The sequence below is a fragment of the Podarcis vaucheri genome, assembly GCF_965113315.1.
Source record: "Podarcis vaucheri genome assembly, chromosome: 11".
In the NCBI taxonomy this organism is placed as follows: Eukaryota; Metazoa; Chordata; class Lepidosauria; order Squamata; family Lacertidae; genus Podarcis; species Podarcis vaucheri.
In genome coordinates, this window is record NC_138749.1 from 53,899,675 (window position 1) to 53,913,968 (window position 14,294).

A 14,294-nucleotide genomic window follows, 5' to 3' on the forward strand; every position below is an offset into this window, starting at 1 on the left:
TGTGCTTTGACCAGTCACCAGAAGTCACTCTGCCTCTTATCTTCCACAACTCCCAGACAAGCAGTTCTCCTGCTTCCCTCACAGATCCAATACAACGGGGGAACCTGTGGCCTTCCAGATGTTGTTGAACTACAACTCTCACCAGCCCCAGCTAGCAAACCAATGGTAAAGGATGATGGGAGTTGAAGTCCAATAGTATCTGCAGGGCCACACATTCCCCACCCTTGCTGCTCAACATTCTTTCACTGAATTGTGAGCATCACTCTGGCATTAAGTAGAGCAGTAAGGTAAAGGTAAAGGTAAAGGTAAAGGGACCCCTGACCATTAGGTCCAGTCGTGACCGACTCTGGAGTTGTGGCGCTCATCTCGCTTTACTGGCCGAGGGAGCCGGTGTCATGTGGCCAGCATGTCTAAGCCGCTTCTGGCAAACCAGAGCAGCGCACAGAAACACCGTTTACCTTCCCGCCAGAGCGGTACCTATTTATCTACTTGCACTTTGTGCTTTCAAACTGCTATGTTGGCAGGAGCTGGGACTGAACAACAGGAGCTTCCCCCCGTCACGGGGATTCGAACTGCCGACCTTCCGATCGGCAAGTCCTAGGCTCTGTGGTTTAACCCAGAGCGCCACCCGCATCCCTAGTATAGCAGTACTATTGAGCTTTTTCGGTGGGAGGGGCAAAGTTGTTCAGCTTTTTTTTACTTTTGACCAAATCTGTTGTGCTGTTTTTGCAAAGAAGCAGCAGCAGTTTTTGAGCTATTTTTAAGGAATAAGGGTTGCAATATGTCCAGATTTCCCTTGACATTTCAGTGATTTCCACCCAGACACTGTTTCCAACGGCTGAATCCTGGCTATGTCTGGGACCTTGTAGCTACTTGATTCCACCCTATCCCTTTTAGCTTTGGCACTGTGATAGGCTAAGTGAAGGCTTGTTTTGGCATGTAGTATGAACTGGAACTTGTGAAGAGCAACCCTTGGCCATAGCTCATAGTTAGTGAGGAGTAGAGATCTATGGCACAAGTCTGGACTTGGATGACACAACGTGGCTTAGCTCAGTGCGGCATAGCGATAAGAAAGACAGGGGACTCAGCTATACAGCTGCAAATAAAATGTTTTAAATGTGTTGTAAAATGCAAAATACAAATGTGACACTAGATGGCAACAATGGGCTATGCCAAATCAAATGTATTTTTCAAAACGTTTTTAAAAAGGCATTTTCACGGCGTTTTTAATATGTGTGTAGATTCCACCAAGGGTAAGCAGCTGTGAGCTCTTTTCCAGCAGTCCACCACACATTCCTGTGGTCCCGGTAAGCCTTAATTTGGAAAACTGTGTTGTGTGAACCAGGCCATTGCAAGGACACCGATCCACAACTCTTCTTCCCTTACTGGTTTTTGTTTTTTTTAAAGAGCCCGTAAAATATATTTATGATGACTTCCTAATCTCCTTGAAGAAATTCAGTAAGCAGCAAAAGTAGTTATTTTTAAATATTAAAAAATATAGTAAGTCCCCTGCTGTCCCGCTCCAGTAGTTAGCTCTGTTTACAAAGTGTTTTCATTGTATTTTCTCAGTCTCAAATGCCTTTCTAGTTTTAATGTTGGGGGGGGGGGGCAGAACAGGTTTTGTGTGAATTCAGAGTAACAGCACAATCATAAACCTATTTACTCAAAAGTATGCCCCACTGTATTCAGCAAGGCTTACTCCCAGCCCCTACCACATACAGCACAATCCTAACCATATTTACTCAGAAGCAAATCTGATTGAATCCAATGGGTCTTTATACTAGGTAAGTGAGGGCAGGATTGTAGCCTAAATTAGTTTTAAAGAGGGTTGTTTGTTGTGGCTAACCACCATTCCTCTAACCACCATCCTGTCAAGCTAGGAATACAAAAGCTTCCATGCTTCTAGATAACCAGCAGATAGCAGAATGCAAAATAAGAAACCTCTCAGAATTTTAAATTCTGCTGGGGGAAATCATGTTGCTTAATAAACATTTCTCTCTTGCCGTGATTCAGCTGGGGTCTGGGAGTCCACCTTGAAAAAAATGCAATTCTGGGGGATATTTTATCATTTCCAATACGGACCTGCAAGAAGATTGTTTTCCTCAAAACTAAACTTGCTTCAACCTTAACAATTCCAAACATTTGAAAAAACGTCAAAGAACTATATTGTCTGCCACATTTACAGTGGAATTCTATATACATGCCTACTTAGAAGTAAGTTCCATTAACTTCCACAGGGCTTATTCCCAGGTAAATGGGGTTAGGATTTTAGGCTCAAGTGACACGCTCATTGTCAACCTCACTATTTTGTACTGGATAAATAACAGCTTTCATTCCATCTAGTGCTTGTCACCTTATAAATGCAAGAAGCAATTAATATAATTCTATACGCACTGACCTAATGATACAGTTGAAAATAGATCATAATGTTTTAACAGCTAATGTAAGTTATTTCACTGTTATCTGGCCTCCACCAAATTGAATCAGATCTCTTTCTTACCAGCTCATTTACAGCATAGATGCAATTGGAGTTGCTGTTCAGATTTATCCAAGATCAAAATCAGGCCCAATCGGTGGAGCTAGCAAAACATGCTCTCCTACGTTTCAGCAATAGTGTTAGGCTACTGTTTTATGAATCTGCTGAAAAGCTTCTATTGGCAATAGACTGCTCTGAAGTTTTGGCTTTTCGCTGGTCTTCTGAAGCATCTTTAAGCGACCTTCCAGTCTCTGGGTCCATTCACGTCGGAGCCTGGGGACAAGGAACAGACGCTCTCATAAGTGAAATCCCTCACCAGATTTTTCAGATGTCTAGCTCTTTTGCGTGATAGCAATGCTGTCCCTTTTCTTTCATCACCAATGCACTTGCCTTGTGTTAATTTAGCAAAGGTATCTCTCTAGCCTTCTGGCTGGGGACACAGAGAGAATACTAATGGCATAGCTCATCATCAGTGTGAAACCTGGTGACATTGCTAGATTCCAGAGGAGTCAAACAACTGGGAAAATGCTGTCATTAGATATATGCCACCTTCTCCCCAGGGTATTCCCTTGATGAAGCCTAACTGCTGCCTCATAGGAAAAAAATCATATAATGCATGCATTGGAAATGACATCAAGGAAATCTGTGAGCACAGACTGCTGTTTATGTTACTCCTGTCAAAACAAAACTCAGTGAATTGTCTAAATAATATGCATGCCGTTTGAATCAACAATATGCAGTTTTAATGTTGCCTAGACACTTTCCATATGTCTGATTGAACTTTTAATATATGACCAGGTTGACAGAAAATGTCCCAGTGAAAGATAAAGACTCCCACCCACTGCAGACATCTCTTAGGAAGGATATAGATTGTAGGGGAAGTGGCTAAGGCACAGAAACAAAATGTCAGTAAAGTCCAGTGCCTACGGTCAAGTTCTAGCCAGGACCCTTGAAAAGGATCAAGGGTATTAAAATCTGGAGTAAAATCTAGTGTATTGACATCTGTTACAAAGGCTACATATATTGCATGTCGAGGTCCCCAGGGCCACCCCAAATAACTCACACATCACACCAAAATTTTAGTTTAAGGTTTTGGCATAATTTTGGCCATAACTTTATTAAAATACTAACATGTGAGTGGTTGCTTAGGCATTGCTTGCGACTAGCTGCCCCCACCATGGGGGACAGTCTGACATTCCGCACACATGCAAAAGTCAGAAAAGGGGAATACATTTGGGGGTAGCGACGGAGCAGGGAACCTGCTCTCAGCCCTCCCCAAATGCAACCAGGAGCTCATTGCTATGGCCCGAGCCCCCTTGACAGAGTGGACAAGCAATAGTTAGCCCCCAATTCCTTTAACGGAATCCCTTGCAGCAGCAGCATTAGAGGGGCAGGCACAGCCAATCCATGCCCCTCAACCAACCAAACCATAAACCAATGCCTAACCGCAACCTTACAAGTTGTGACGATTTGCTACGCAGTAGGCAAAAAACCAACTGGCCCAGCCAATCTGCCAGATGGACAAAATTCCTACCAGACCCCTGCCCCAAAGCAGACGACCCCATGACAGGCATAGCAAGGTCAAGCGAACAACCCTAATTCTAGGGAGGGAGGGACAGGCAATCTGATGCACGGGCGAAAAAAGGAAGCTCTAGCCTCGTGCAAGGAGTTTTAGCATTTCTGGCTGTCAATCAACAAATGGCAACATTAACTCCTTCCCAACAACAAGGGAAGCCCAATCGGATCAGTGGCCAACAATCAGTTAGCCCGCCCCACAACTTTGGAGTGTCCTGGCGGCCCCCACCGCAACACGTGCTCTCCGTGAAGGAGAACACGCTTTGTGTTTTCTTGAAATGACCAGAGGCTGGATTTTGTTGGGCTCTGCATTGGATTGTGTGGACTGAGTTGTTGCAGTGGGGTGAGAGTGGAGATTGAGTTTGCAGATGAATGAGGAGCAGGAGAATAAGTGACCGGATGTGTGTGGAATGTTTCAGCATAAGTCTTGGGAAATGCTTGTGGGGAATAGAATTAAGGGTCTGCTATAATGGTAAGCATGGGCAGGGGGAGATATGGTAGGGGATCGAGCTGGCCAGGTAAAGATAAGAGGGAACAGATGTTGGGGGTGATCCTCACTTCCAGTCCTTCCATCCATCCAGATCTAGGATGGTCTGCCATTTTACTCTCTGGTTTGGTAGAGCAGTTGTTTAATGCCAGATCTGCCCATAGTGAGATCTCGACCATTCACAGCTTGATCATGGGTGATGGAGCTGGCTGATTTGTATTACTGAGACCTGGATAGATGAGCTGGGTGGCATTAATCTGACTCAGCTGTGTCCACCTGGGAACTTAGCACAGCATCAAAACAGCCTGGACAGTTGGAGCGGTGAGTGAAGGGTCACTGTAGCAGTCAACAAGGATGATATCTCCCTCGCAAGGAGACTCCCTTGAGGCCTGCATCGGGTGTTTGACTACACATAGAAAATAAGTGCTGCTTGTGATCATCACTGTCCAGTATTCTCCCTACCCAAGCTGGTGGAGCTAGTCTCAACAGTGGTGTTGGAGAACTTCAGGGCCATTTTTCTGTGGGACTTCAGCAGACTTCCTGTGGCTGTCTTAAATGGACCAAATTGAGACTCCACAGCCCCCATTACAACTGTGGAGATGTCTCAATATATTGCTGGCACAATGCACAGAGACAGATATATTGATTGTTCTTTGCATGGGGTGGGGTCTGGAGTGGGGAGAGAGTTGTAATGACCTCCTTGTCATAGACCATTCTTTGTGGTGACACTTTCTCCCATAGGCATGGAGGACTTATTGAGATGGTCCGCCCCTGGAGACCTTTTGAAGTCTGAAGCATTCCTGAATGCTCTGGGGGGTTTCCAGGTGACAGAGCATGCAATCCTTTTGAGCCTCTAGTCTCACAATAAAATGGTGAGAGGAGAGGAGCTACTGACACAACCAGTCACAAGTTCCTGCTCCAACACTGTAGAGTTCGTGTGACTCTTTGGTGTTCTGGAAAACTACAGACAGTGAAATAGGTCAGCTGACATCTGCTGTGGAAATGGTGTCATAAACTAATCATAAAGACAACTGAATGTGTTACAGGGCATTATTTGGCCAGTTATAGGGTTGTAAAGGTGATACATTATTATCGGCTTCGGGCTTCTTGAGATTTCTTTTTGATTGTGCATCAGTTATGATTTGTTTTCATGGTGGTATTGGAGCGGTTATACATGAACCTCCAGATATGATGCCCCTCCAGAGAGCAATAATGTGGTAACGCTGCGGAAATATGTGTGGATGGTCCAGTATAAACACTATTATTGCATCAAGACATGTAACAGAAAGAAAACACCAGTCTGAGGAAGCCTTGTGCCCCACTCTAGGATTGTCCATGGGAATGAAGAGCAGGTAACAAATATTTTAAATAAAAAATACAGAAATATCACATTGGCAGACACTCCAAGTGTCCCTGTTTTCCAGGAATGTCCCTAATTTAGAGAAGCCATCCCAGTTTCTGATTTGATCCCAGAGTGTCCCACTTTTCCTTAGGATGTCCCTGTTTTCATTGGAGAAATGTTGGAGAGTATGGAGTTATCTGACCCCCGATCTGCCTGAAGACAATCCTGTACAGGGAAGTGGTGTTTTTTTTAATGTTTAATGTTTTATTATGTTTTTATATATGCTGGAAGCTGCCCAGAGTGGCTGGAGCAACCCAGTAAGATGTGTAGGGTATAAATAGGAAAATTATTGTTATGGAATGGGACATCCCTATTTTCATTGGGGAAATGTTGGTCTCAATTAGTTCTGAGGGCCAGTGTGGATGGGAGACCTCCACGCAATCGGAACAGCAGGTACCAGAATTTAGGAGCGCTTGAACCCCGAAAACAGAGCCATCTGACTGTGTCCATGGTGAAATTGTGCAGAAACTGCCACACCTATGGAGAAAATTATGGAGTTTGGGCAAAATATGTCGTAACACTTTTGACAATGATGAACATACAACCTAAGTACTTTTAAAAATCGCAAGTGTGAAAATGCAATAAGCTGAAGATCCTTTAGGGTATAGCGCCAAGAGTGGAACCAGTTGATAATATAACTGGAGGCCATTGATGACAGATTAACTTCTCAGCAATGCTATGCACAGAAAGCTCCCAATATTCTAGGCCAAGAATGAAATGTCACTGCTCAATATACCACTGAGTATTCTTGCCTGCCTCCTTTAATGTCTCAATAAGCATTGACTGGCCTTTTAAGGCTGTGGTCATTTTCATTTTGTTTCCAATTTAGATTGCAAATTACTGTTTAATATTTTTTTTCAGTTTGATCTGCCCTGCAGTCAAAGTGGCATTCTCAAGAGGGCATAGTCAAGATCTTAAAAATCAGTCTAATCAGCAGGGAAGATCTTTATTCAAAGCACAGTCTCTCTTTGGCCAAGTGTGACTTCCTAACTACAACAACCCAGGGAACATAAAGAGAATATTTGTCTTCAGTTCAGGCTGCTGCTTGCTCATAATCATCAGCTGCCCTCAGGAGGGAGGTCAGTCTCTCTATCTAGCCTGCTGAATTAAATGTACATTGTTTGAATTATGATTTGTAAAAGTTACTTTGTGTGGAGCCTCTGTGTGTTATTTGGTTGTGGTGGAAATTTCTAATGAAGAGCTGGGGAAACTTTGGAGGAGACTAGAGCGTTCCTTCCAGTTCTTGGAGTCCTCTAATCTGCTAGCAAGGACAGCAGGCAAAGGACAAGGTGAGAGGCACTTCATCCACTGTAGCCATTAATATCTCCAACCATAGTCAAGGCCAGCAGGCCAGGGGAAAAGACTTGGGCGGTCAGATGAGATGGGGTGGTGGTTCACCATTTGTAGAAGCATTCCTGTGAGATGCCCATCCTGCCTCGTGAAAACCTTCCATAAAAGGCATCTTCTTTCATTATTGAACTGCAGAGAGTTTGGTGCTCATCGGCATACTCTCAGAGCCTACATGTGTCCTTATTTTCCAGGGACGTCCCTGATTTAGAGAAGCCACCCCGGTTTCTGATTTGATCCTGATTTGAATGTCCCACTTTACCTTAGGATGTCTCGATTTTCATTGGAGAAATGTTGGAGGGCATGGTAAAGGTAAAGGTACCCCTGACCATTAGGTCCAGTTGCGGACGATCCTGGGAGCCCATGCTTGTGGCTCCTGTCTATGTTAGCTTCATCTCAGCTTCCAGAAGAGAAGGCAGGCTCTGCTATTAGGTAGAAAGAAGCTCATCTTGCTTTACTGGCCGAGGGAGCTGGCGTTTGTCCGCAGACAGCTTCTGGGTCATGTGGCCAGCATAATAAAGCCGCTTCTGGCGAACCAGAGCAGCGCACGGAAATGCCATTTACCTTCAAGCCGGAGTGGTACCTATTTATCTACTTGCACTTTGACATGCTTTCGAACTGCTAGGTTGGCAGGAGCTGGGACCGAGCAACGGGAGCTCACCCCATTGTGGGGGTTCAAACCGCTGACCTTTTGATCGGCAAGCCCTAGGCTGAGTGGTTTAGACCACAGCACCACCTGTGTCTGGAGGGCATGGTAGGATGTCTCTATTTTCATCAGAGAAATGTTGGAGGGTATGGAGTTATCCAACCCCTGAGCCATCTGAAGGCAATCCTGTATATGGATTTTTTTAAAAAAATGTTTAATGTTTTATTATGCTTTTTATAAATGTTGGAAGCTGCCCAGAGTGGCTGGGGCAACCCAGTAAGATGTGTGGGGTATAAATAGGAAAATTATTGTTATGGAATGGGACGTCCCTATTTTCATCAGAGAAATGCTGGAGGGTATATACTCTAAAGCAGTGTTTCCCAACCACTGTTCCGCGGCACACTAGTGTGCCGCGAGATGTTGCCTGGTGTGCCGCGGGAAAAATTAAAAAATTCGAAAGATTTTTTTTTAAAGTCAAATTTTCGATTGGGGCGCCGTCACTAGATGACCCCTGGGGTTCCCTCCCTCCCTCCCGCTCTGCGCCTCCCTCCTCCTCCTCCTCCGGGGAGGCCCTTCCTGGCTCTCGGCCAAGGCTTGGCGGCTGCCACTCACTCACTCGTTCGCCCACCCGTCCCTCCATCCCTGCACCCGGCCTCTCCCCCTCCGTCCCCTCCGTCCCCGGCGCGGGGGCTGCCGGGATCCGTAGTCCCCTCGCCCTTGGGCTCCGCGCCTGCGCGGGGTGCGCAAACTACGTTTCCCAGCGTGGCCTGGTGGGCCGGGCGTTTTGTTTGAAGCGCTCTTCTCCCGGCCATGGAATGAGCGCAGCGGCGGCGGCTGGCCGGGCAGGGGCTCTTCTGCGCAGACCCCGCGCAGCCTGCCTGCGCCCCCGCGGAGATCGGGCGGCAGGATGGAGCCCGGGGATCCCCGCGGAGGCGGAGTGGCGGAGGCTGCCCCCCAGGTAGGGCTGCGTCGGGGGGGGGTTATTTTTGCAATGCTGCATCCGTGCCGGAGGGGACGCATCGGACCGCGGGGAGACCCCTTGGCGGGCGTGCAAGGCAATGCATGCGTGCAGGCGTTGCATGGAGTGCAGTGCAATGCAATGGCCACGCAGCGCCCTGCATGCATGCATGCAACTTCCACCGGCGCTCCGGACTTGGCAGGTGAGGGGGGTCCCCAGTGGGCATTAGAGAGAGCCGGGAGGGCGAAGGGGAGCTGGGGGGAGCAGCGCTGCTCCCCGAGCCGAGCCCGGGGGGAAACTTTGGCGTCGTTGCGCCGGGTGTTGGAAGCGGAGGCTGGCGGGGGCCCCTCACCTGCAAAACCTGGTCGCCTCTCATATATTTCGTGCATTGCATTCATCGCCTGCTTTCTCCTCCAAGGAGCTCCCGGGGGCGCGCGTGGTTCTCCCCGTGTTATCCTCGCAACAACAGCCCTGCGAGGTGGGTCAGGCGAGTGGCCCAAGGGAGCACCCAGGGATTGTCCTGGCCAGGTGGGGTGATTTGAACCCTGCTCTCTGCCCGGTCTTCGTCCTCATTTAGCCCCCACATGTGCATGACTGTGCATGACTGAGGTTTTCCCCCCTCGTCTTGGCTATGGTGTGAGTCTGTGCTGTTAATTAATGGGGTTCTGCCTTCGGAGAAGATGAGCCAGCCCTCAAGGAGGTGATTATGTAATTTGCAATTCATGTCCCTCCCGGCGTGACGCTGCGCGCTGACGTCACGGGGCTGTAATGGTGGTGTGCCTCGAGATTTTTTTCATGAAACAAGTGTGCCTTTGCCCAAAAAAGGTTGGGAAACACTGCTCTAAAGGGCTAAACTATTGGAGATGCCCATTTTAGAGGATACCCTACAGTCTTTTGCTCGGCAGCTTCCATGCAAGTAAGAGAAAACCACTCACTTATTCAAAGCACTTTTGGTTAACTGGAAGTCTTCAACTTCTTTTTGCTTGGCCTGTGTTTCTTCAATGATTTCTTCCCAAAAGTTCTTCAAGCCACGAGCATCATGGACTGCCACGCCACGGCCTTTGGAGCCTAGATGTCGATTCATTTTTCTGAAAAGCAAAGCAAAGATATGAAGACCTTCTCAGTGGTAATTAAGGAAATAATATGTGTGTTAATAAAATGGTGAACTGTTCCCACCCCCTTTCTCTCTCCATTAGAATTTTCACATACCCCTCTGAAAATTTTTCCCATTCCCCTGCCAAGTGGCAGACATTCTGCATGTACTAAGTACATTTAGTCTTCATTAGGAAGTTTTATGGGGGTCAAGCTTTTTTTGTAGTTCTGCAAAGCTTTGAATTCCCTTGTGTATGCTAAGACATGCTCTTGTTTCTCAGAGTCCCTGTTTTGGCTACTATACTGTCAGCACTCACCACCTGACTTTGCTATTAGAGGGAGTCGTATAACTTGATATGCAATCTAGAGCGCCATTTTTCACCTTGCCTGTCCTCCTTTCCGGACTTTCAGTGAACATGCTTCTTTCCACAAATTTATTGATAGCTTGTCGTTGTTGTCTTAAGGAACGTGTCTTCGGAATCGTACACTGATCTACAGTGGTTAAAGATTGTTCCATATTTTAAGAAGCATCTTCATAAATACACATGACACCAATCATGCGGCCCTATCTGCCAACAGAGATTAGATTTCATAGCAGGGGTGGAGAAACTTTTGCCAGCTTCATTCTGGGATGGCGGTCTATGTGTCAGTGGAGGCAAAAGTGGATCAATGGATATGATTATTACCTTTGACGGTGACTTGGAAACTACAACTAACCCAGAATGCGGCAGCTAGACTGGTGACTGGGAGTTGCTGCCGAGACCATGTAATACTGGTCCTGGAATACCTGGTCCTGGTGCAAAGCAAGACCACCAAGGGTGTGTGACCTGTCAGCATGCAGAAGGTCGAAAGGCCAGCTGGCTAGCCCCCAGCTGAGCCGTCTCCTTCCAGCCGTCCCACTGCAAAGACCCATCGGCCTCTGCTCTGACCTAAATCAGCGACCCAGGCTTCAAAGCCAGGGCACACTGTCAGCAGAGCGAACTGCACACACAGAATAGGCATGAGGCTTGTGGAAGCATACTACAACTACGGATTTATTAATCATAAATCAGGACAAAGAAACATGTTGTCTCTCTCTTTCTCTTCTCAGAGAGACAGGGAAAAGCAAAAGCTATACACACAATAGAAGTTCCCAGCAAGCTGTGTTGGTATGTAAACAGACATGTGACATGCAACAGTTCCATGTCTGCAACTAAAGGTGGAATAGAATTTTCCAACATGACCTACAGAGGGATGTGCAGCCTGCACAGGGATGTGTGGCCTAGTGACTGTCCCAAGAATTGGATAAAGGCCTGAAGAGCTGCATTTGACACTCAGTAGGGAGGTTAGCTACTGTATTATAGTAAAATAGAACCTCCACATTCAGAGGCAGTTTGCCTCTAAAAATCATTTGCTGTTGCATTTGCATCTTGCATAGGAGCTTCCCAAAAGCATATCACTGGTTGTTGTTGAAAACACAATGCTGGACTAGGGCTGGCCCAGCCATTAAGGTGAGACAGGCAGCCACTTCAGGTTGTATATACCGGAATGTGGAGTTGTAGGTCACAGGTGTGCCATGATGTGGCCTACTCTGCACCTTTCCTCAAACTAGCCTGTTGCCCTCAGGTTCATCGGGAATTGCGTTCTCAACATCATTGCTGAACTTCCTCTGCATACATGCCGTATATTTAAAAAACATGACTTCCTCCAAAGAATTCTGGGAGCTGCAATTTGTTAGGGGCTGGGGGTTGTAGCATTGTGAGGGGATGGACTACATTTCCCAGGATTCCTTAGGGGAAGCTAGGTGCTTTAAATTTAAATTTAAGATTCAACAGCCAACTAAGGTGACTGTTGTACACGGAATGGGGGATGCAGGCACCATCTTGTGCCTCACCTCAGGCAATAAAATACTTTGGGTTCAATGAACATTTGGGAAGATCCAACATTTTATGTTCCTAGGGTTGCTTTTTTGAGATATTTTCCAAGCTCTCCCAGCCTGGTTTCCTGTGTTGTTTCATGGGAGAAACAGCACCAAGCCCGAAACTGGAACCCACATTTGATAAATAGCCCCAACTGCATTCTCCAATGCAACCACTGAGTCTCCACCAAACATGAAATCTATCGGTGTAACAGGAGGAAATGAGATGGGGTGAGGGAGACATCCTTTTTTACATTCACTCCTCTCTATAGCGAGCGCTCGGCATCACCCTTTGACAGGCAAGCTTGTAAAATAGGAAACGCACAGACAACGTTAGGAAAATGCAGAGACAAGTTCAGTTTTGCATTTGTCTAATGCTGTGCTGAAAAATATAACTCTGTTCCTTTCCTCCTTTGAAAATGAGGGGAGCCTTAGAACCATCTGTTGAAGGCAATGATGAAACTATTGGATGTAGTGGCGTTTGAACGCCTCTGAAACTCAGTACTGTCAAGCTGAGTTCAGTGCGAGACAAGTTATACTTCATGCTGAATTCTAGAATTTAATAGTTGCTTTGCTTAGAGGTACTCTGCAAAGGTCTGGCTTCGCCTTCTTAGTCTTATGGGATAAATCAGTCATTGCTTTAGTCAAAAACGAAAATGGCCATGTTGGGGGCAAACGCTAATGCTGCCATTCTGCTTTTGATCCAGCAGAGGCTTCTGGTAATTCGAGAAATGAGAATGTGATTTTCACCAGTTCCCCCCTCCCATTGTAGTTTCCCCCTTTGCCCTCTGCAAATCCCTTTCAGGGGGCTGGTGACCCTGCAGAACATTGTGAAAGGTGCCTGCAGATGAAAAGGGGGGAGTGGACAAAAAACGCATCTCTTCTTACATTTGTGGACATCTCCATGGGATCAAAAGCTTTTATACAAGCAGAATAACAGCACTGGACTTCACACTTCATGTTTAGATGAGGTATTTTAAGTGTGAATTCATGACAGTCAAGACTAGTCTCTATATACTTTAAATGCTTTTTTATTTTTAAAAGATATCTAGTGGGAATTCAAATTAACTTAACTTTGATAAGTGATCTCTCCTCCCCTCCTTTCTGTGACTTAAAACTGGAGAGCAAAGTTATCTGATTTCAATGAACTTATGAGTTAATACTTCAGAAACTATTTATTTAAATATACCTTAAAATATACCTTTAGTTTTATATATTCTTTAACATTTCAAAGCCCCTCACTGGAGTCTTATGAACAAATGACACCTCAGGTGAGATGAGTGCTACAGGTCTTCCAGCTTACTCACAGTAGTAATAAGTACTAGTACAATGAGACTTACTCATGGATAAGGTGTGCACAGGATTGAAGCCTTTAAATGAAAACATTGTACATAGAATTATGACTAAAGATTGCTTTAAATCAAAAACTAAAACAAACAGCTTCCATTGTTATTAGTACATGGATATGAGGTGGAACGGTAATCTTACTAAACATGGATTTTGAGGGGCATCTTCTCTGAGTGTTTTGATAGTCTTTGACATTTTACCTTAACACAGCGATTTAAATACTAATGTAAAATACAAACATGAAAGACCTTAGAGATCAGATAACTTGGGGGGGGGGGGGATTTAACACCACATTAAAAATCTGGTAACATTATTAGCTGCATAAAAAGATCAGAGAAAAACTGATTACTGTGTCACACCCTACAAGATAATAGAATAATAATCTGTCAAATAATTAAAGGCTTACTTTAATAATACAGAAGCTGCTTCTTCCACCAGGCTTTTCTGGAGATAGCTGTGAGATGTGCTACATTTGACTTTGGGTCCCTCTCTTTCACACAGGCACACAGCGGACTGTGTAAACCTCAAATATCTTTTCTTCTGTCACTCATTTTTATTTGGGTTTGGTGACACGAGCTATTTTTGAAGCATTTCAACAGGAGGCGAAGAAACTAATCTCCGTCTCTAGAAGTCTACAACACTTGAAGTGGAATGGCCAGACAGCTACAAGGCATCGGCTTTGAATGCCGCATTTGATCTCTGCTATAACTTTCAGGCAAGTGTCACTGATGTCATAACTTGGCTCAAGGGGAACAGTTATTCTTTGACAAGTGCACCTCTTAGGAACATGATGCCATGTGACTCGCAGGAACACAGCCCCGTCTCCTCCAAGACAACAGAGAGATCTGAGCAGCGTACATTGTATAACATGTTTTGTTTCAGGACTGCATTACTCAAGCAAGTGACAGAGGGGTCGTTTGGGGGGAAATCTTCTTTGAACTGCTGGCTGGTAAGAACACCTGGCTGGGTGCATGGCAGGAACTCTGGCTTAGCTGTTAATGCTGAGCATAGCAAAGGGATCTGTACTCAGCTCAAGGGCAGCCCCAAAGCTTTTAAGAATGTGCGAC

General features: G+C 45.7%; 1 protein-coding gene across 2 annotated transcripts; it reads right to left on the reverse strand.

Moving 5' to 3' along the window:
- Window positions 1-773: 773 nt before the first annotated feature.
- LOC309542755 (protein FAM240C-like) lies at window positions 774-13,890 on the reverse strand. Of its 2 annotated transcripts, XM_082241695.1 has the most exons (4): window positions 13,634-13,890; window positions 10,366-10,475; window positions 9,827-9,979; window positions 774-2,749 (listed from the first exon to the last, which is right to left on the reverse strand). In XM_082241695.1, exons 3-4 carry the CDS (start codon window positions 9,973-9,975, stop codon window positions 2,617-2,619), a joined length of 282 nt encoding a protein of 93 aa, XP_082097821.1. In that variant the 5' UTR covers window positions 9,976-9,979; window positions 10,366-10,475; window positions 13,634-13,890; the 3' UTR covers window positions 774-2,616. The 2 variants fall into 2 exon arrangements, with proteins under 2 accessions (XP_082097821.1, XP_082097820.1); XM_082241694.1 differs by lacking the exon at window positions 10,366-10,475 and having other exon boundaries at window positions 13,634-13,886.
- Between the last annotated feature and the right edge of the window lie 404 nt (window positions 13,891-14,294).

Coding starts and splice junctions, on each gene's coding strand:
- LOC309542755 (XM_082241695.1), bottom strand. CDS start 9,975: ATGAATCGACATCTAGGCTCCAAAGGCCGTGGCGTGGCAGTCCATGAT. Junction 2,750..9,826: donor ACCAAAAGTGCTTTGAATAA/GTGAGTGGTTTT, acceptor CCTTGTCCCCAG/GCTCCGACGTGAATGGACCC.